Raw genomic sequence first — 22,954 nt, 5'->3', positions numbered from 1 at the left:
AAACACCGGCATGTTTAGCTCCCTTCTCATGAAAAGTGAAGGAGGATTTTCCTGAGTAGAGAGCAGCCTGCTAAATCTACCAGCTGGACTGGCTAGTTCTCCAGCTGTTCCTGACCCCTGTGTTACAGGCAGTCAAGTTGATCTCTCCTGTAATATGCTGTTCCTCCCAAAGCCAGTCTGGAGTGCCTTAAAAAGGTATCAAATAATTCGGTCTCTTTCAGAGCTCAACAGGTGCTGTGCTTTCTGGTCCTTGTGGCGGGTGGCATGTGGAAGGGTGGTTGCCCCTCCTTGAGTCGGGAATGTCTTCGGAGTGCCGGTTTATCGAGTCACTGTAAATGACAAAGGAAAGCTCTGATCTATGTGACAAAAGGCAAAGATTTGCCCTATGATGTGAAGATGTCTCTCTGCTCAAATACATGAATGGCATTTGCAGCTTATAATGGAGATGACACTTCTCATTTGGACTGGGAACCTGAAGAAGGGTTTAATGCTACCCTTCTCATCAGCCCAGGCTTTTTGACATGATTCAGGAGCCAGTTTCTTTTCCTTACAGAGGAAAAACAGGCTCACAAGCTGCAATGTTTTGCACTTGTTTGCATCCCATTATAGCTGCATTTAGTATCCGCTAATAAGTTAATGCGCTATTGCAGTCATGAAATGTAGCTGCACGTAGTGCTTTTAACTTGTGACCTGTAGGTATCTTATTGCAGCTCTTCTGGTGCTGGTGTCCGGGTGAAACCATTGCCAAGGTCTGGTAGCAGTAATGCATCTTCTCGGTGACTGCAGCCACCTGATCTACACAAGTGTATAGACAGCCGGAGGGGAAGCATGTTGGAAGCCCAGACCATAAGCAGTGCTTGTGCTCACACTTCTCAATCTGCGATTTCTTTCACTTGCTCTATAAATATTGCCTCGTTTCATCTGAGGAGTCTGTCAGCTTGCTCTCTTACAAGCACAGGCGCTGTGCACTGGGTCATTTGGACACTGACTGGGTAGGATTTATTAGTTTACAGCTTGACTCCAAACTGTGACTTTGCAAGTAAGAAAAATGGATTAAAGCTTTTTTTTTTTTTTTTTTTTTTTTTTTTTTCCCCCTTCTGTGAAGAATGATTTCATAAAAAATGACGTCGTGCTATTCTGCAGGTCTGCTCCCTTTGTGTATTTAGTCATGTTGGCTTGCTTTATAGTTAAAAATAGGCTTTTACTGTTCTGTGCTGCTGTTACTCCTGCCGAGACAAGAAAACGGGAGCTGGATTGTGTTCTTAGGGCTCCATCCACAGCATTGTTTCCTAAATTCCTACCACTGCTGCGTGCCTGACAACCTCCTGAATGCTGTAGGAGTTGCATGAGTGTTGGGAAGGGCTGCTGTGGGATGTTTTGCAAGGGCAGAGCAGAAGGGGAGAACGTGGCAGGGGCACTGGAATGTCAATTTAATCCTGGGAGTGAAATTAATGGTTTGAAATTGGGGTGGTGGAGAACATCGTATGTGGAAGCTGGATGCATTTGGTTGTGGTTGAAAGTAATAATAATTCTAGATTTTGGGAAATGTAAACCAAGCTGTAGGAATTATTTCTTACTTAACTGTATCGTAGGTGTGTGGACTCATCAGCCCTCTTCTCATTTCAACCCAACTAGGTTTTGTGTGCTCTTGATTGTTACTATGATTTTAAAATTGCATTTAAGCAGCTAAAAGTACCTTAAAACTTTCATCATACTGTGTCTGCTGCTGTTTTTTCCCTGATCAGGGTGCAGCTTGATCTCTAAATCTTAATTTACTCCTCATACTGATCTAGGAAATAAAAAAAAAAAACCCTTCCAAATACTTAGCAGAGAGTTAATGCCTGCCATTGCAGGTTGCTCAGGAGAGAGCCAGATGCCTTCCTGGTGTGCTTGTATTTTCAGTTTTGACTCACATCACCAGTGGACTATCATCAGATTTTTTGGCCTTTGAATAAGAAGTTGAATATAGAGGATCTTTCATTGCAAGATTGTTGAATAATGTATAAATTTTTCTTCACTTTTAAGGAACCATGAGGAAGAAGAAAATGAATGTATGGATTTAGGAATGTTCGTGAAGTGTAATTTGAATAATTAACTCTGTTTGGAAATGATGGTCCACTGAATTTTTTTTTTTTAATTTTTGCTAAAAAGTAAAGCTTTGACAACAGTAGGAGCAGAATAAAACACAAGCTAAAATGAAAACAGTGTTAGTTTCTGTTAATAAGCATAAAAATCCATACGGTATGCGTACATCTCCTTGCCTGCTGGTGTATAACTTCTATAAACATTTTTTGTTGTCTGACTTGGGGGGTTTCTGCCCTGTTCAGTCTTGCTCAATTCCAAAAGAATAGGTCCCTTTAGTTACTAATGTTCACTCTATTACCTTTCTAGTTTTATGGGGAGTTGAGAGATTACTTGCACTTCAGAGCAAAGATTTCAGCTAATTCAGTTTAGCAGAGTTTCCAAGGTTCCTGAATACAGCTGATATTCCTAAGTAAATGGATACTAAAACATAGCTTCATGAACTGTGGAGTTCATGTCAGCAATAGTATACAGAAAATCTAGTTATCTGCCTCTTCCTGTTGAAGGAAGAGGTTGTTTAGACAGATAAATGTCAGTCCTACACCTGCCACTTCCATTAGTATTGCACATTTCTAATCCTTCTGTGATGATGGTGCCCAGGGAAAACTAAATTTAGGAATTCCTGAGTTAGAGTAATAGTTTTTTTTTTTCTTAAGTGGTGGTTTGGTGTTGCAGCTGGGATTTTATTCAGTTAAGCATGCAAAGATAACATGGTAAATATAGTAAATGACTAAAACATCTACCATGGTTATGAAAGAGTAACCTCCTTCATCTCTGCTAATGCGAGGTGTTGTAACCAAGACCATGCTGGCACCATCAGAAATCAGTGGTTAGGATTTGACTCCCCCATTCTCTGGTTATTACAAGGTGACCTAATGAAACAGGTGATGTACATGCACACATCCAGGATCTTTATAGCTTATCTTCTGATAAATGGGAGAAAAAAGATTAAAGTTACTAACTGTATTTGCAGAATGGCCTTCAGTCCTAGTATTTCCAGATGATTTGTGTGTTCTCTTATTTTTCTGCAGCTTGGCAATCTGATTTAAAATGTCTCTTCCTAAATAGGCAGCAATGAAATATATATTCAACTGATTCCATGAAATAAGTTTTTACATGGATTGTTTTTTTAGTGTACTGTTTACCTAAGGAAGGAATACAAGGGCTGATTTAAACTTTCTATGCATGCCCGTACAGACACAAATAAATGTATTCCTGGAAGCCACATCTGAATGTCAGCATTTTGAGTGGAATAACATGATGCTTAAATTGACTGTCTCCTTGCTGTAAAGCAGGCTTGGTTTTAGCAGGCACCATAAAGCTCCTCTTGTTTTACCTGTATAAGCCAGTAGGGAAACCATTATCTCGTGAGTGGGTTGTTTTGGACATTGGAAGCATTGGGTGAAAACAAGGCTGGGCTAATTGAATTTACCATTTGATATTACTGTTTTGAATAACACTTTGACTATAAATAAAAGCTCAGCCAGTTGTTTCAAAATTCAGTGGAAAGTACTCTTAATGTAAAAGATGGGTCTCTATTGAGTTGTGTAAGTAAATGCAAGTGGCTCTGCGCTGCTGCTGCACGGGGCTCCTGAATGGAGTGGAACACCTTTGGGAACACATTTGCACTCACCAAAGACTCTCCAGAAAAGAAGAAAAATAGTCCTTTATTTTTGGTTCCCTTTCCCTACAATCATCACCCACGAGGAGTTCTTTTGTCCAAATTCCTAAATGTTCACTGTCATTCAGAGGAGCTGGAATCTTGTTCTGTGCAACAGAACAGAAACTCTAGGGTTGTTAGGATTGCATGATACCACATACAGTCTTAAAAGTTTGTGTCAGGGTGAAAAAAATGCATTATTTTCTTTGGCTACCATAGGAGAGAAAATGTAAGCAAGGCTGGGAGTATTAGAGCAGCGTTCTTTGCGATTGTATTGCCATGGCATTAATACTGTTACAATTTCAAGATTCATAAAATAAGTAATAAAGTTATTTGCCTAGTTAGTGAGCACAGCATTAAAAAAAAAACATTGGTAGAATAAAAACATTATTAGGATTTTGCAGCATTGGCCATGTATAAAGGGAAAAACTTGCCACTTAAAAATAATCTGAGTTATCTTGCTTCTGTGCTATTTTTACATTATCAGAAAAACAGTGACACATTATGAGGGTAACAAGTGTTACCTTCATAATGCAAATATGAAACCTTACTCTGTACATTAATCTCTGAGGTATTGTCTCTAAGATGTTCTTAAGCAACCTTTCTTTTAAAAATCATCTTATTTTAAAAATATGCAAATAAACTTGTAGTATTACTAATATATTATTAAATAAAAAAAAGCAAATATAAATAAAAAGAGCAAAAATTATGTCTCCATAAGCAAAATTGTCTCATTTTTTCAGACTATTTTAAAATTTTCTTTCCAATCATTATTTCAGAATGTTCACTGTTGTGTGATTAGGAATTTTAAAGATGCGAATATTAAAAATACACATTTCTGCTTTTATATTAAAGAGTTAAATATAATATTCTTATTTTCAAAAGGCTTAATGTGTACCTTGACCACTTGTGCATTGAGAATATATATCTTGCAGTATTGCAATCTGTCAGTTAATTTGGGATGAAGCAAAACTGTGAATCTTTGTCAGATGAGGAAAACAGGAAATTTTATTGTAGAGCAAGCACATGCAAAACAAGTAGTCTCGGTACATGGTTTTTAATTTGTAGGTGGACATTAGTGGACGAATTATACGTTTCTTTCCTATTGCATAGGTTAGTGAAAAGCAAAATTATATTGGGAAAAAAATATTCTTGTGAGCCATATTATAAGGCAAACGTAAGCATGTAGTTAAATCTCACAGTGTGGCATTGATATGTCTGCAGACATTAAATTTTAAAAAACAATGATAATAATTCTGAATTCTCAGGTCAACTTTGTCAAATGTATTTCAATTCATTATTTTACAGAGATAAAGCTGTGCACAAATGGAAATCTCCAGTTTTTGCATGTTTACATAAAAAATATTTTCCTTACAAGTATACAGAATACAGCTGTCTTTACTAAGAAGCTGCAAGTAATAAAAAACTAAAATGTTATAATGTTAATCGTGTTGACTTCTGTGGTTTTCTTCTTCCTTTGGTTAGGCAGTTTCTGAATGAAAGTGTGACAAATCAAGCTGGCCTCTGATTTTTCTGCTTGGAGGAGTGACATGGATCTGGAAGGGATTTTCTGGGTCACTGCCATTGCACACTGCTGTTGCACAGCGCATTCATAACTTTGCCTAGCTTCAGTTCAAAACCTTCTCTGCCACAGCTCCTGTTGAGCATGGTTTTGAGAGTCTGAGGTTCAATAGGCAGCACCTTTCAACTTTCTGCTCATTAGTTTTTGCACCTGTACTGCCTCTTGCTTTAAATGTTTCATTTGAGTCCTTCCTCTTTCTAGATAGTGATCATTTCCTTTCTCAGCTCAGGCTAAATAACTGCATGCTAAAAGCTCCTCTTACGCTTTCTCAAATACTACTTTTTCCTCTTCCTGATAGTTCTCTGAATCTCTTCAAGTATATGACTTCAAGTTGGAAACATGTAGCTGGGAATGTGTGCAGTATTCCAGCTAAGGTCTCCTGGGGGGCATGGGTAAGAGCCCCAAACTCCTGTATTTCTGGGTGCTGCATGCACTCATCTCATCAGGTTCTTTTTCTGCTGCATCGCCTTGGCAGCTCAGTCACCCTCTGGGCAGCTACCTACTGGAACTATTTTAACAGTAATTTCTGACAAATTCACAGATTGTTTTGTTCTCAAAGTCTAACATCTTATGCTAGTACTCTCATGTACCAGGTAGGCATCATCTTGCTCTCAGGGACCTGTCCTTTTTTCCCCTACTTGGAAAGATTTACTGTTTGGTCTTAATCTGTAAGTTTTCTCTGTGATTGGGTATAAAACAGAAAAGCAACATGTGGTGTAAGAAAGTCCTACTGATGGAGTCTTCAGCATTTGACATTGCACGCATATCCTAGGTCTTTGCTTTAACCATTTTAAAAGCACCCAGGATAGATGTTTTCAGCTTTGGGCTAGACTCTTTGCTTGTCTGTAGTGTTTTACAATCCTGAGTGGTGCTTTAAATCTGGAAATAAAATCCAGCAGCAGGTGCCATCATTATTTACCTCTGCTGGTGTAATTTTGTATCCCCGTCGTGCTTTTTAGAATGCTGCATAGGAAACCTGAAATGAGTCTGTACACAAGGTGTACTTGAGCATACTATCATTTATTTAAAATGTTCTGCAGGATTTAAAACATATTCTTTGAAAATGTTTGAATTAACATTTCCTGTAAACGTATGTGTACACGTAAAATGTTCTTGAACTTTTTATGCTTTTCCATCCTTAGACATAAATCTTTTTCTGATTTCCTGTGGAAGCAAAGTTTGTAACCATGTTTGCTATTCCTTCCTCTCCCATAATTACTTGTAACAGGCCAAAGAGTTCAGAATTTGCCATTACAGATTTCCAAAACTCCTGAAAGTGGGCCATGTTGTTTCCACTTTAGCAGCAGAAGTTAATATATTAAAAATCAAAACAGCCACAAGAGCAAGTATTTAGAAGTATCATCAACTGGAACATGCATTACATTAGTATGGAAATCAATTATTCCCAGGAGGGAAATCTCTGCAAAGCTAGGGTTTATTAATTTTGTCCTCTACATCTATTGCTATTTAACAGGGAGTTTTTGCTGCAATTCAGTAGCTGAGCTGAGTTCACAGCGAAGTAGAAACATTTGTATGAGTTCCAGAGAATAGTATATGTACTGCTGTACAACCTGTGTACATGTTCCTGCTAAACCCCTAGCTAGGCTGCTTGGGTTCTGAGAAATATTTGGAGCATTTTGCCTAATGTATGGTTCCCCCTCAGTTTTACCTGCAGAGCAGTACGGTTTCTGTCAGAACATCATATTTCTTCACTGTGCCAAAGGAGAGAAATAGAACACTGTTTTGTGACTTCTTGGGGTTGTTTTCATCTCTGCCACTCTGAGATAATTCAGAAGAAAACTGAGGTGCCTCAGAGTGGTCTGTAATTGCAGCTCAAGGGCCTCTTGGCTGTCAGTTTTCATTATTTCCATGGTAGGAATTCCCTTCCTAGTTTTATTCAGTATTTTTGCACAGCACAGACTCTGGGAATAGTAGTGCTTGGTGAGACAGCGGGTTGGGTTCTCTCACCATGAGATGTGTGCTATGTCTCTGCAAGTCTGCAGGCATAAGACTAGAGTAGAATTTCTGCATTTTACTATTTGAGCACTTGTTCAAGGTGACAAAAAAAAAAATAGGACCTGATGTAAATCTTAGAAGCTTTATGAAACAGCACAAACTGGCCAATATAAAATACCCAGTGCTGTTAATGAAAAATGCGGGAGGAAGCCTGGTAAAATCCTACCTGCTCCGTTCTGCAAGGCTTCCCTTCAGCTGCACTGTTTGGGTGACAACTTCAATAGAGCAAAAATCTTGCAGGAATTAAGCTGAAGATGCAGACAGAACAGAAAATCTTCCCGATGAAGGGGATTTAAAAATCGCACACAGTGCTTGAGCAGTGGTGTTCTTGGCAAAATCAGCTTTGCTCTTAACTCTAGGTGAGGCAGCATAACTGAAACATTTTGCAGAACACGTTTCTCCATGCTCAAAGAGTTGTCTGTACTTAAATGTATATCCACAGTCAAAATAGCTGGGAAACAGTCATTTGATATCGAATCCTTGCACAGCAGGACCACTCCAACCATCAGAGTAGGTATTTTAAAAGTACACAATTAGCCTTTGTTGAAGAAGTTACACTTTTACCAAGTATTTTCTGAATGAGATAGACTTGTGAATAAACTCCTGAATAAAGATCTAAATAAAAAAAAAATAATTTGATCTTGCAGAACTGCTGCTGCTTGTTATAAATACATAATGATGCTTTGTGCTCCAAATCTCAAGAACCTGAGAAAAGCTTTTGAAAATGATGTCCTCAAGCTTACTATATTTTAGTTCAAATCCATTCTGTATTTTTCTTTTGTATTCTTGGTTCACTCTCACTTTAAATACATCGATGATACTTTTTTTTTTTTTTTTTAATATTGAGTTGTTGCCAATACATTTGTGTTTGCTGAAGGAACAATGCTTATGCCAAGTTTCCTGAAAAAGAAGCTTGAATATAAAACACTATATTGGATCTGTTGCACAAATGCTGTCCAAAAAAAAAAAAAGGCAAATACTAACAGAGCAACAAAGTTGGTTCTACAACAGATGAGGTTAAGTTACAGAAGAATGGGTGTGTGTCGGTGATGCATTTCATACTTTTCCTTTGAAAAGTGTTTTCCCTGACAGCTTTTCTCTGTTCCCCAAATACCCATTTACATTTCACCACCTCTGTCCCTGTGCAGAAGTCAATAGTCCTTCAAGCAAAGGATAATTATGTTCAATGCATTAAATGCTCATAGGATTAGCTGCCGAGAGCTATGAGATGTACATGAAGTGGCAGGCATTGTGTGTTTTGTAAGGGGAACAAAATGAAGTACACCCACACGCTATGTCTCGCTTGCTCTCTCTGCCCAAGACCAGTGTGTCACATTGCATTGGTTTAAGCCTCCAAATAGTTTTATGGGGGAGTACCTGTAATGAATTATGAGTGCAGGAGAAGTATGAGGAGCTTGCCTGAAAAATCCTCATTACGCTGCTTTGCTTTTTGTTGTTGTTGTTAGAGAAATTCTACTGTGGGCTTTGTATATAAACAATCTGCTAAACAGATTGCACGAATGCAGTATTTCCAGAACGGGGTTTGTCTTGTGTTGTAATCAAGATGAAAAATGTTTTTAAGAGTAGGTCTTTGTGAGCTTTGAGTCACTGTTTCACACGAAGGTGTCTATTTGATTGAGGAAAATAAGTAGATTTAAAATATATGAGATACTTTTGCATAAAGTAATTACGTACAGAATGCATAATTTAAGGTGGAAGGTTTTTTCATCTGTTTTTAGCACTTAACTCTTCTCTTGCTGAAGTTTACAAAGAAAACATCAATACTATATTGATATATATAATAATAAATGTTTGCCATCCCACCTCTACATAAAGGGAATCCTGCTTCCATGGGAATCGCATCCTAATTTCAGCTGTGAATAGCTTAAACTTTTCTTTTAAATTTAACTCTGTGCTGGCCATGTCAGCCTGCATCATGTCTTTAGGCAGAATCAATAGAAGTTACTTTATTATTCTGTAATTACTTAAATTGACTGCTGTGTTTTAAATCACTGAACCATAAAAATCTTTTCCTTGATGTCTCTCTTGGTTAGGAAGTGAATTATGTTGAAATAGCACATAAATAGCGCACTGATGAATGCCCACCATTAGTAGTAATATTTCTTCCTTTAGTCATTAAATATTGTAAATCTGAGTATATCATTAAAAACCATAAACAAATTTACAGATGTTTAATAGAAAAATAAACAGTTACATAAAGTAGTGAAATGAGATGTTAATGACTTGATGGGATACTGAAGTATGCAGGGTTTGAAATCTAGGCTATTCTAGTACAAGATAACTTCAAAATTTTAATCTTGAATAAGGAAAAATGGGGAAGATTTAAGGCATAGTATTTCTTGTATTTTCATAATATGACATTTATTACATTCTTTCATTAATAAGCAAGTACAAGATGTTTCTAGTAATAGTACGAGGTTACAAGAAACAGAACATCTTTCATAGTATTACAGTATTTTTTATTACATTATTAGAAAGCAGGTTCTACAAGTAAGTGCTGAGAGGCATATATTTAGAGGCTGAAGAATCAGTGTTCATGTTTCTTCAATTTCAGAAATTGGAAGCATGTCATAAACGTGGTATTTTGTGTAGTCCTATGTCTACCATGCAGTGGCACATTATTGCCTATAGATCTGTTCATTGGGAATTGCTTAAAACAATGTTACGCCATTGTTCTCAAATTTCATATTTCTGTGGATGTTCTTCAGCCAGCCACTGTGCAGGCTTTGTAAATCTTTCATAAAGTGCTGAATGGCATTCAGTGGAAGACCTTGCTTATAAAATGCTTACTGACGGGTTTGCTCTAAAATGAGCGGTGTAGTAGAACTCTCTAACCAGAGTTCCTCTTGTACTTCAAATATATACGTTCATGTTTCTTTCCCATTATTGCATGTATACTTTTTCCACATGTAACCACACTAAAAAAAAAAATAAATATAACAAAAAAAAATTAAAGAAATATCCCTTAATATACACCTTAAAGACTTTGATATACTCCCTAGTAAATATTCTGAAGATATACTCATTTTCTAATGTACTGGTTTAGTAGAGCAAACCTAATGACGTCCTGAGTAGAGGCTGGACAGAATGCAAAGGAGTTCAAGTGATCCTCTGAGGAAGAGGACGAGCCCAGCACAGTCCCCACGGTGGCACGTAGTCACTGCCTCCTGTCATACAGAAAGGCATGCTGGAGAGTAGGAGAAAATCATGATGTACTTAAAATAGGAGGAACATATTCAGAGCAAAATAATTGTTAGCTTTGCATGCATAAAATGGTGACTCACTTTGAGGGTGGAAGTAATAAAATGCTGCTTTTAATATAGGAAGATATGATATGGTATAAGGTATTTTCAAAGTGGAGGTACTTCTGTGCGCTTAAGAAAGTTTCATGTAGTGGTTCAAGTTTATATTTATTTTATGACTTTCAAGAAGTAAATGCTTGGAATTCCCAGATGCACAGTTTTTCCTCCAGATTCCTCTACATGTGTATAAACTGTTTAAACATGTACATGTATACGTGCACACTTATCAAGAGCTACAAGTACACACACGAAATACTGTTTTGACCTCTGCCAAATTAAGATTAGATCTTTGGTGTTAACTATTTTATTGATTCATGCTCTGTTCTAAGAATTTATTTCCCCTGTTATCTTATACCTTTTTAGGTCTTGGCATATATAGCCTTAATGTTTTTCATTTACCCAGTTTGTCCTTGAAATAGGTTATCAGGGCAGTTATCTGGTCCTTTTAATGACTCTCAATTATTTAATATAGTGTCCATGTAATAGGCTTTGTAGTTACATTTACTGAAGAATGAATCATGTGTTTATTTTTCTAAATTACCCTGCCATGTTTTTACTCCATCTGCTGGGTCATTCTGATGCTGTGACTATGAGTATTCAATAATAAAGTTAAGAAATGCTCTATATTGCTGACTTTGGCAAAGCTGTAGTTCAGTCTTTTGTGGTATCATGGTGCTCTTTACGTAAAACATACAAGTTGCATTTTCTTTTATTACTCTGAAAGACTCTGTAAACCTAGCTGTCAGGTCATAAAAATGCAGAAGAAAAAGTTGTCTCTTTGGTTCTGATGCCATCAGTGGTGTCTGCAGTCTGTCCCAGCTGATGCTCCGAGGGAAGCGGTATGCCCTTAAATTTTCTAATATTACCGTGTGATCCAGAGGATAAGGCACATGTTTTATCTAGCCTTTATGTGCTTGAAAACATTACAAGAAAACCTTTATTCTTCTGGGATACTAAATGCTGAAGGCAGTCTTAAGCTGTTGAATGGAATGAGAGTTGAATGCAAGCACTGAGTGCTCAAATTTCACAATAAAGTGATGTTCGGTAGCACAGAAAATAGATCTATAGGAGTGCAGTTAAATGTTGTGTCTTCAAAAGCACAGATTGATGTTCCTAGCCAGTTCTTCACTGGATGTACAGCAGAGCTTCGTGATGTTATTTTCTAACAGTGCTTTTTCGCACTGCACGTAAGAAATGAGGTGCAAATACCCTGATCTGAGCCAGACAGCCTTGTGCAGGTTGCTGGTGCTACTCAGGCTGTTGAAAGCTGCATTTTATTCTTGAACGACTTGCTGGAAGCTGTTTACCTGACATTATTGCCCTCCACAAGGGAAACGGGTGGCCTCTTTTGTTGAAAATTTAGATGCCTGCATTTGTCATTATCATCAGTGTTTTGCTTCTTTCCCATGATGTGCATTAAATATTTTGAATAGCAGGATGCGGCCAAGACAGAAATGCATGCATTTCTCACGCGCTCCTCGAGCTCACCATTTAGATGTTTCAACTTTTGACTGTGTTTTATTTCTTGTCTCACAGCTTCTCACCTTCACTTATTTGAGGATAGGGCAGTTGAGTTGGATGTCGCTTTCAGGCATATAGCACAGAGACGTAGTATTCTGCAAAGATGTGAGCATGTGCTTCCTGCTTGTGAATAGTCCTATTTGATTAAGATCAAAGTGACTGGCTGGGTTGCCCTAAGTAAAATGCCTGCTTCTGATCTGCTGCTGTCACCACTTGGCAAGCCCATCACATGCAGCATGGCTTTGACTTTAGGAGCTATTCTGAAACTGGTAGTCACCAGACATTCAGCTGATTGTCTACAGCCAAAAAAAAAAAATCAGAAGGCTTGCTTTTATTTGCCTTGTGTATTATCACTTGTGGTGGAAACTCCTCTTCCAATCGCCTGTGTAGGAGCAAAATATAAATCCTTGCTGTTCGTTTAAAACACTAAGTGCCACCATTATATTAAACATAGCTTGATTTCTTTTTTCTTTTTTCTTTTTTTTTTTTTTTAAATATACTAACTGGGTTTGCTTTGATGTAAGGCTCTAAAGGATTGTTATTGCATTGATTAACAATAAATGCAATTGTTAGTGGCTTGGAGATACTTGAAAGGCACTGTGAAAAATGAATGTGTTTGGCTGGGCTCAAGACTGTAGACATGTTACCTCCCTTTGGAGGTGATGTTTATTTGTGACTGAAACAGCTACCACTTGATAAAATACACAGCTTTCAGGATATTAGGCAGCATCTGCTCTGTGAGTTATCATTAGGCGTGCAAATCATAGGTGACTTGTGTCTGCATGTTAAAATAATATATAAGATTTCTACTCGGAAATAACCCTAGACTACTTTAATTCTAGGAGACTGTACTTTCAGAAGTAAATGGAGTTTTTATCAACATGTTACTAAAGCTGTGATGATTTACTTCCTATGCATTCTGCCTATAGGCAGAAAATCTACTAGAAATCTACTTATTTGTAGAATGGTTTGAATCCTAATAAAAAAAATACTGATATCACTAAATACTCTGCTGTTTTGTGCTGATTGAAACTCAAAGATTGCAAAGGGAACTAGCAAGGTCAACAGATATTATAACTAATGCATTTTTTTCATCCTATGTTTTCTCCTTTTGATAGGTCAACAACACTGGTGAACATAATTAGATTTTTTTCTGGAGGCAGCATCAATGGCTTTATATAGAGTATTAGAGTATTTTAGAGTATTAGAGTATTGCTTTTGTTAATTGCCCTTTCATTCTTGATTGGTATATGAAGATCAAATCTAGCTCTGGGCTAGCTGAAGCTTTTTAGGGTTTTTAATGTCTGGTTCTTGGTTTTAGTTCCTCTTGCAGGTAAAAAAGTAAGAATTTTTCAAAGCATAGCCATATTTGCTGTCAATTCTGTAGTCATACTGCAGTAAGGAAGAAACCCTTTCTAGGTGTATTGGAATAGGAAATGCCAGTCAGCCTAAATATGACTGAGGTTTCCAGTTGGCTGTACTTTCACCACAAATGCTGAAGTCAGGGTTCTTCCAGGGCATGTACCATATGCAGCTTTAAGCCAGGCGAGCAGCAGCAAAATCATTCAGTACATCTCTGTAGAGCTGGTTGTTTTCTCAAGCACAGTTGCATTTGTGACTTCAGCAGGCTTTTTGTCTAACCATTTATCCTGATTGACCTATTCTGTCTTAATGCTGAAAAAGTTATTTTCATTTCCATCGGGGCAAATTGTAGTAGCACCAAGGTAGCATTAAAAACTGACGTGGGTGGACACCCTGTACATGGCATTCTTCTTACTCTCAATTGAGGTGTGTTTGTATCTGCCTTGTCTGAGTTGAAGCAAAAAGAAATTAATGGAGAAAATTTTTCAAATATTGAAGTATTTATTGCACACCAAAATCAATACTTTAACATCCTTTTATATAGGATAGATAGTGGTGGGATGCAAGCTTTTTGGGGAGAGGAGTATTTTGCTCCTGAAATAGCAATTAAATATTGTTTCAGACAGCAAATATTTTCCTTTATCAAAGTTCACTTTCTACAGCCTGGCAACGTTGACAGTTCTTACAGATTTTCATGGGACCTGAGTGCATAAAGCAATAGTAAAATACGTCACAAATGTTTGGTGGATGATTGCTAAAAGATCAAATGTCGTGTCTTGTTTCATTCCTCAGCGAAGCACATGAGCAAACTCATTTCAGGATTGCAGTTCATTGCGGTTGTGTCGGTTTTCCCACATTTCCTATTTGCCGTCATGTTATTTGGCTCAAAGTATAAAGGATAGTTCAGTGCCTTGGGTTTTACTTGTCTGTAAAGTACCCTGTTGAGTTCAGAAGCAAAAGAGTTAGCTAAACCCAGAGCAGCATTTGCTGTAACTATGTGACTTTACTCACTGTTAATCCTACTCCACAGGAAACCATTGATATTGAAGGCAGCACAACATTCATATGAAGTTCAATTCTACCCAAACGGTGTAGTAAGATACTAAAGAATTTGCCATAAGGGTTATCGCTTCATTGGTGTTTGTTCTCAGTTGTTTTTTTTTTAATCTCTTCTTATATTTGCAACACTTGGTGATATATTGCTGACTTCTGCACCAATCTAAAAAATTGGAAAACTCAAACTTTGATGCTGCATTCTCAAACCCCAATGGTTTTCTTGATGTAGTTGGTGCTGGCAGAGAGTAAAGAGTGACATACATGATTTAAGTTCATTTTGCTGTGTATCTACCTCAAATTGTAATGATGCTTTTTCTGCTCCACCTATAGCTTCCTGCAGATTTCACAAAGCTGCACCTTACTGACAGTCTCCACCCACAGGTGACCCACGTTTCATCTAGTCACTCAGGATGTAGCATCACTAGTGATTCAGGAAGCAGCAGCCTTTCTGATATCTACCAGGTAAGACTGCAAGGGATGCTGATGGGAGGTGCCGTTTCAAACAGTTCTGATGTTAATAGCTCAACACCCGTGTTGCCGTGTATTGTCACTTCTTGTCTGAAGAAGTGATCGATAGATTTTAAAAAACTAATTTTCGCTTGAATCAGGATAATTTCAGGGTTGCATCTGCTTCTTACTAGATCTGATGTTTGAAAACTCAGCAGGTAATCTGCAGTGCAGTAACATGACATATGTTTCCTTAGTCTGTCACATACAAGTCAGCAGTGCAGAGGTGTAGTGTTTTTGCAACGTTTCAGGTTTCTACTTCATGTATTTTGTTTGTATTTTGTGGCTTTTTGGAGAGAAAATGCCCTGAATTTAAGCATGGAAAGCCAGTGTGACTCTTCAGTAGAGCTTTCTGGCTGAACTTAGGAGGCAAAGGGACTTTGTTCCCTGACTCCAGCATCTCACCTCACCTTTCTGAGTGCTTTGCCATTCATTTGCAGAGAAACAGCTGTGATGTTTACTGCTATTTTGAGAGGACTTTGAGATCTGTTGACAATAAGTGACCTGAGCTGGGCATTCTGATAAAAAGTGAGATCAGGTTTGCAAAAGAATAAAGTATAGGTTTAGTACTTTGTCAAATGAGTGTTTTTTTTTATTTTTTTTGTTTGTTTGTTTGTTTGTTTGTCTTGGTTCTGTATTTTGTAGTTCTGAGATGTATTGGCTTCCAAATCTGGCACACATCTGTCTGGGAGAAAAAATACTCAGTGAGCAGCTTGTGCTGGCCTGACTTCAGGGGTATATTCTGATTTCTTCACCCTGTAGACAGCTGGTACTAGCCTCTTGGTAGTGCTTTTTCTCCTGGCTACCTGGGAAACATGGGGGAGTTTGAACTGGTGAGATTTCTGAAGCTATCACATGGCTGGGGGGCTTCTTGTTGCAAAGTTCTGTGCTCTTCATTTGGAGCAGAGCTTGCTGTGAAACATATCCCAGGGGTGCCTAAAACGTTTGAGGTGTTGTACTTGTTTTAAATACATTTTAAGAATATATAAAAAATAATGATATGAGGAAGTCTAGATCTTCCTCTTGGTATTTTCAGTTCTTGCAATGTCCTCTGGTAGGAAACCATAGCAATTTATTTAAATTAGATTTGATTCACTTTTTCAGAATAACATTCTTTTCTCAAAAGGATTTTGAAAAAAAAAATTAACAGGAACAATTCTACTTGAAGTATTATTACTAGAAAAGGAAAAAAATTTGGTTTAGATGCTTTAAAAATACAGATATGTCCATTTAAATAATGGGAAAAGCATTATCTGTACAAATACAAATTAAGTTTGTATTTAAATTAAAATTAAGTGCTGTAGCGAGGTGGGGGTTGGCCTGTTCTCCCACGTGCCTGGTGACAGGACGAGGGGGAATGGGTTTAAGTTGAGCCAGGGGAGTTTTAGGCTAGATGTTAGGAAGAACTTCTTCACTGAAAGGGTTGTGAGGCATTGGAACAGGCTGCCCAGGGAAGTGGTGGAGTCACCATCCTTGGAAGTCTTCAAAAGACGTTTAGATGTAGAGCTTAGGGATATGGTTTAGTGGAGGGCTGTTAGCGTTAGGTTGGAGGTTGGACTCGATGACCTTGAGGTCTCTTCCAACCTAGAAAATTCTGTGATTCTGTGATTCTGTGAAGTTGTGAGCATATTTGTAACATGTAGTCTGTTTTAGAGGAATAAGCTTGGAGACTTTCCTGTAGTCTGAGGTAGGCTTGAAATAAAAGTCTCCGTTCAGTTTAAATAATAATTGCAATAATGCAAAGTCTTATTTTTGCAAAAAATATGTCAAAGTAACTGAACACTTTAGGCAGAACATATGTCAGTCAAGTATATTTGTCAAAATTTCTTCTGAAGAGAAGATTACTTTGAGATAGGATTTATGTTTATACTGTGAGGGTGAAGAAGTAAAATCAGCTTTGTTCTTTGTCTTCTATAGATTTTCATACCTTTTATTCTAAAGATTTTATGCTTAAGCATAAAAATACCAAGTACCTCTAGAGAGACACTTGTAGGTGGCATTTAGATGGTTATAGTCATACAGTTCATCTCTAGATAAGTTGCTGAAACTTTTACAAAAAGTTTTGGTAGAAAACCCTTATAACTGTAAGAAGGATCACTGAGTTCCTGGGAAATTAAAAATACTATAGGGAAGCTTCAGAGAAATACTTCTAGAGTCACCAATCTGGAGTATATCTCCTGTAGTAAGGTGTTTTTTTTCTTTTTTTTTTTTCAGTAATGAAATCAACAGTATGGTTGGTGTTTAGAGAGAGTTAGTGATTTTTGTGAAGTATTTACATGGGGAATATTTACTTTAATATATTTACTTTCATATTTAAAATTTAATTTTTGTCTAATTAAAAAAATTTAGGATACTATGTCACATGCTTAAAAAATACTTTGCTTTCTTCAATTAATCTGCAGTTAATTGCTCATTTAAAGAATTCTTGGCACAGGTGTATTAAGATCTGTGTAATTGCACAGTGTCAGTGTAATTACTAAAATAACCTGTATCCCTAGAGACATCAAGTATTGCAAGCATTTAATGAAGAATGCTTTGTTTTAGACCATACTTGAAGTTTTTATTTAAAAAACAAAAGCACACCTGAATTGATGAATTCAGTTGTAGGAATTTATAAAGTTGGGAATCATAAACTCTCTAATTCTAAATTAATTTTGTAGTACCAAGTGCTGTCATTTTTTATAATTTCTCATATTGTCACAAACCATTAATTTCTTACTTCGGTTTCAGTTGTAAAGCAATATAATGTAGGAATGTTAAGTTAGGCTGTACTGCAAGAAGAAAAAAGTGACAAGATAAAACAGCAGTAATCTGAGTATTCTAGGATCAAGTCTGGGATTAAGTAGTCAGAAATACTTTTTGAAAAAGATTGGATCAGTCTTTTCACAATTATTTACCTTTTAATTCTCCCCCAAGTGTTTATTCAAAAATGATAAATCATAACAAAGTCACCTACGTTATTTTTTTTGCTTAAATTTTTAATAGATCTTAGGCAAAGCTCAGTATCATCGTTGTTCTAATTCTGTTCCATATTTAAAGGTATCTTTCCACTCAGTAGAATGGACTTCTCTTCATTACGTCTAAGTGGAAAGGAATGATTCGGAAAAATTGCCAACTTACCTTCTGATAAATTAAAAAAAAAAAAAAAAAGTTTTCTTAAATTATACTATTAACTGGATCTTTGCTGTCAATGTCAGAGTAAATTATATGTCATGTTATGCATCCTAGTAAGTTTTAGTCCTGTAGCCGTAAGAGCAGCTGTTTGCAGGAAAAATATGTTCATGGCCTTTTCAGATTTTTTGAATAAATCATGAAGCTGAATTTTCAGATGCTTTCAGCATTGAGCTGAGAATATTGCCTTTTAAATATTAATGCTGTAACTAAATTTGTCAAATGTTGCACATGAAAGAACTTCTTTTAGGCTAAGAATTATTTACCACAATAAAATAAATAATCCTTTGTCGTTATCCACCCGAGTCTAAAAATAAATGTCAGGTGCCCATCAGTAAGGTTGTTAATGTTAGAACTTTTATTTTAGGGAATAAGTTCACCGTTGGCTAACTGTGTAACGGGGCTGGAGAGGAAGGGGATGCTGAGTGTTTGCTTGCGTGCGGGCTGGTATCTGCCAAGAACAATACTTTGCTCCTGCCTTGTGTTGACTTGGCAAAGCAAGTCGTTTACTGCTGCTTCTCATGTTTCGTTATATACCTCTTCCTATACGCTCCTGAATGCTTCCTATCCCTGACATGTTTATTGCCAGCTGATGAGCCCGGTTCGAGAGTGGGGAGATTTAAGCCTCTGAATGCGTGTTATTCCTCCTCCCTCTCTTGGGAAAGCATTGTGTTGCCTGAGCTCCTTCCTTTGCCAGCCTTTCTTTGCCTTATCCTGTCCTTAGACTGGTGGCTTCCTGGCAGCCGTACATGCCCGCCCGTGTCTGCCCCAGACGCTTCCAGCAGTAAAGGAAGTGGGTAACATCCTTTCAGTGACCCTCCCAGGATGCGGGTAGCACTGGGAAATTTTCAAGATGTCAGCTTTTGTTTTCTCACGGGTCTGATAGCAGAACTCTTCAAAGAAAGGTCCATCTTCTAGAGATTTCATGGGCATTCACGCTATTTGCAGTACAGTTAAAAAAAATCTGACAAACTTAAATTTGTGTGAGATTTGTGTCTGCAATAGTTGTAATTGAATGTAATATATATTATCATAAATACATGAGAAACAGATACATATTATAAGTAGTTATATGGCTTCAATTTGGTAGCAATTTATTGATATTGTAACCTTTTACCCAGTGAGTTGAAAGATACTGTAAAACAAAACCTGAGCTGTGATTTCTCTCTGTGGAAAAGCTGGGTCCACTGTGCCTATATAGTGACAGGAGAAAAACTTTTAAACTAGTGGGATTTCTGCAAATGACTTCACTGAAGGCGCAGTGTCAGCGTTCTTGGTGTTTTCTATCAATATCAGCTTAAGAAATAAAAACAGAAGATTTTTGCTGATAAATATTCTTAACTTCCCCTTTTCAGTTTATTTTTTGGCCTTCAACCACAGTGATGATAACCTTAAAAAGGTGGATTTTTTTGAGATGGGCTTGGCAGTTTTATCAACTAGTTTGAAGAGTTGCATCAAACACAGATGAACCTATTTCTGATCTGCACAAGAATTGTCTTTAATTTTTTTCCAGTAATTTTCTCTTGCATGCTTGTAGATTCTTTGTTTTGTAGGTGGTGGTTTTAGTCACAGAGGGACATTTAGTCTTCAGAATGGATGTATTTCTTCCTCAAAATGTTTCCTAAGGTGTTGGAAAAGTATTTTAAAAATTCTGTTTAACTACTGATTTCCTAGTATTTTAATGTGATTAATTCTCTCTCTCTCTTTTCTCTCTTTTTTCCCCCTGTTTCTTCCCTCTCTTCTGTGTTGTCAGGATCATTTGGGAGCTTTCACCCCAAACCAGTGTAGAAAAGAAAATACTAATGACCAGATCTTCCCACTTTGGGAGCGTGTTAAACAGCATAGCCAGGTGGTCAGAAGAGGCAATTCTCCCACTGTATTTAGCATGGGTACAGACTCACCTTGAATTCTGTGTGTCATTCTGGGCTCCACTATATGAAAAGAGTGTTAAGGTCCTTGGAAGTGTCCAGGCGGCAAAGCAGATGAAAGGGCATGTCCTGTGGGGCACTTGGGTCCTCTCATCTGGAGAGGAGGTGGCTGAGATGTGGCCTCCCTGTGCTCTGCAACTCTGGTCTTTGCTCCCTGGTTACTAATGATAGGATGTGGTCTAATGAAAATAATAGTTGCTTTTTTTACTATGATTTTTTCCCCCTCAAGGATCAGTCAGAGCTAATGGCTAACTGAGGAAAACGTACTCAGTGCTCCTTTATTTTCCATCTTTTTGTACTTGTTTCATTGTATTTATTTAATTAGCTCCTACCCCTCAAATTGGGAAGTAATTTTGGTCTTGGAGGCGATTAGCAATTGGAGCAACCATTTTTATATTGCTTCAGTATTAGTCTTATAGACACTACTTAAAAATGGGGAGGTCTCCTTAGGTTGTGAATGTCAACTAACTCTTCACTTCAATGAAAACGTCAGTTTCCTGACTTTCTTGTTGGTGATGTGACAAATAAAATCCTAGGCTGTCACTGTCACGCGATTCATTTGAAGCTTCAGCAAATTTCTCATGGCATCTTTTCAACTGTGAAGGGAAATTTTCCTCACAACTGGTATTCAGATTTTGGGGAGACAGTGTCTTGTAGTTTAAGCTGCAACTAGCCTTTTCCACATATAAATCCAAAAAGATTACATGTAACTAAACCTAGTATTACCCAAGAAACAAACACAGCATGTACTTATGAAAGCACTAATTTCTGAGGTGTATCCTTGATAAACATTCTTCGGAAATTTTTAAGCCTTGTAATTGACCATGGACAAATCCTGTAGGGTTTTCATCCTGTGTTTTGGGTTTTCTACTGCTGAGGCTTACAAAGATGCCCCTATCTTCAAAGGAGCTAATCAGGATTTTTCCGTAGTCTTAAACAAATGCATGGCTATTGCTCCCATAAGGGTTCCTGTGCAGATGTGCTTGATTTTTCTAACCCATGGCAGAGTACAGAGGTGGACCTAGCTTGGAATGAAGTCAGCACTAGGACCCTGAACACTTCATGTCATATTTAATGCTATTAAGCCTAAAGAACTAAGCCATTTCCAGTGTTTCTGTAGATAAATTAGCGTGCATTTCTAATGTGAAGGCACATCCAATTATTTTTCAGAATGTAGCAAAACTTGTGCAAAACTTTTTGCATGCATAAGCTGAGAAGATGTCCTTGTGAGATGAGCTGCTTTATTCTTTCTTACTAAAAATGTGTATTGCCTACATGGAAAGGTTTCATAGTCTTCTTTTGCTAACTTTCACGTAATAACTGCATGTTACTTGAAATACATTTTTTTTTTTTTCTTATAAGATAAGGTGACCAAAGTTAATAAATGTAACTACTGCTCTGTGGATTACTGCATTCAATTTTGAGTTTGTGTTGCAGGTTTTTTTTTTTTTTTTTTTTTTTTTTTTTTTTTTTTTTTTTTTTTTTTTTTTTTTTTTTTTTTTTTTTTTTTTTTTTTTGTAACTAGTAAGCAGCTATTACTGTTCCTATCAATGACAATGGTTGCCAAAAAGATCTAACTAGCTCTGTAAACAGTGATTGTCTCTCAGGAAATACTGGTAGGTTTTAGCTGCAATATTTAAGGTGTTTGCTAAACACAACACAAAATTGCATTTAGTTTATATAGGAATTATTTTTAAAATGGTGTCTTTTTTTTGAGAGGGTTTCTGTCTTAAAGCAATAAACTAAAAGTAGACAGTCAAATAATTTTTTTAAACAAAACAGTTTTTTTGTTTTGTTTTGTTTTGTTTTTTTCACAGTGTGTGGAATTTTCTTGGGTTCCAAAATATTTCTTCTATGTTGGCACTGTGTGACTAAGTTTAATTGTGCATTTAGCTTACCAACAGGCTTTTGAGAAGGCTTCTGCAGGGCAGGTAGGAGGGGCGTTCGTTAATAACAGGAAGGTTTGCAGAAGGGACTGATGAATTAGTCACACAGTCACTGGAATTGTCACAGTTGGAGACTTATGATTCTGACAGAACAGTGTCATAAGCCATGTGTCTACTGACTCATCATCACTAATTTTTCCACCAGTCTCATTTGATGAAAGCTATTTTGTACAAGTAGTTAGAGCAATTGTTTCACATATATCATAGGGAATTTGCATGTTAAACACAGCAAAACCACTAATGAAAATACTGCTAGCAGTATTCATGTTTTGTGAATTGTTTGTGTGACAGTAACAGCCTTCTCTCCACTGCTTAGGAAATGCTTGGCACTTTTTTCTTTTTAAAAACAAAGTGAAAGTAATTTGAATATTGTGTAGGTGCTGGTAGGATGCTTTTCATGTTAACAGGACCCCATTACAAAGCTTGTGTTGTGCTGTAGGGCAGAAGTGTTTAGGAATGCTGCTAGCTGACCTGATCCATCTTCAGCTGTATGCTGTCATTCATAAGGTGGCTATGTATAATGGCATTAAAGTAACAGATGTCAGCCACATCTAGTCAGGCAGAAGTAGGGAAGATCATTCTATAGAAATACAAACATAATTTGTCTTACCTTCTCTGAGTTTGGAAGGTGACCTATTTTTTTTTCAAACCAATTTATGTGAGTCAGATCGATCGAACACGCTTTGGTTGCTGTGTTTATCCTATTCAGGATATTTAAAGTAGTCATGAATGCATTGTTTGTGTTCATATAACATCTGAGAAGCTTGATTTGTCAAGCCATGTTGTAAAACTTTCATTAG

General features: G+C 37.1%; 1 protein-coding gene across 5 annotated transcripts in view; it reads left to right on the top strand.

Annotated features, from left to right (window-relative positions):
• Positions 1-22,954, top strand: part of RAPGEF2 (Rap guanine nucleotide exchange factor 2) — a 181,444-nt gene that overhangs the window by 120,101 nt on the left and 38,389 nt on the right. For 4 of the 5 annotated variants that reach the window (XM_082759344.1, XM_082759342.1, XM_082759343.1 and 1 more), the window contains exon 7: positions 14,933-15,064. The exons of the other annotated variant lie outside the window; for it this stretch is intronic. In XM_082759344.1, the coding sequence (XP_082615470.1) occupies positions 14,933-15,064 (132 nt within the window). The remainder of the gene's footprint in view (positions 1-14,932; positions 15,065-22,954) is intronic. 5 annotated transcript variants of the gene reach the window in all.

Source organism: Aythya marila (assembly GCF_965140915.1).
Source record: "Aythya marila genome assembly, chromosome: 4".
Taxonomy (NCBI): Eukaryota; Metazoa; Chordata; class Aves; order Anseriformes; family Anatidae; genus Aythya; species Aythya marila.
This window is presented reverse-complemented; position numbering and strand designations above follow the sequence as displayed.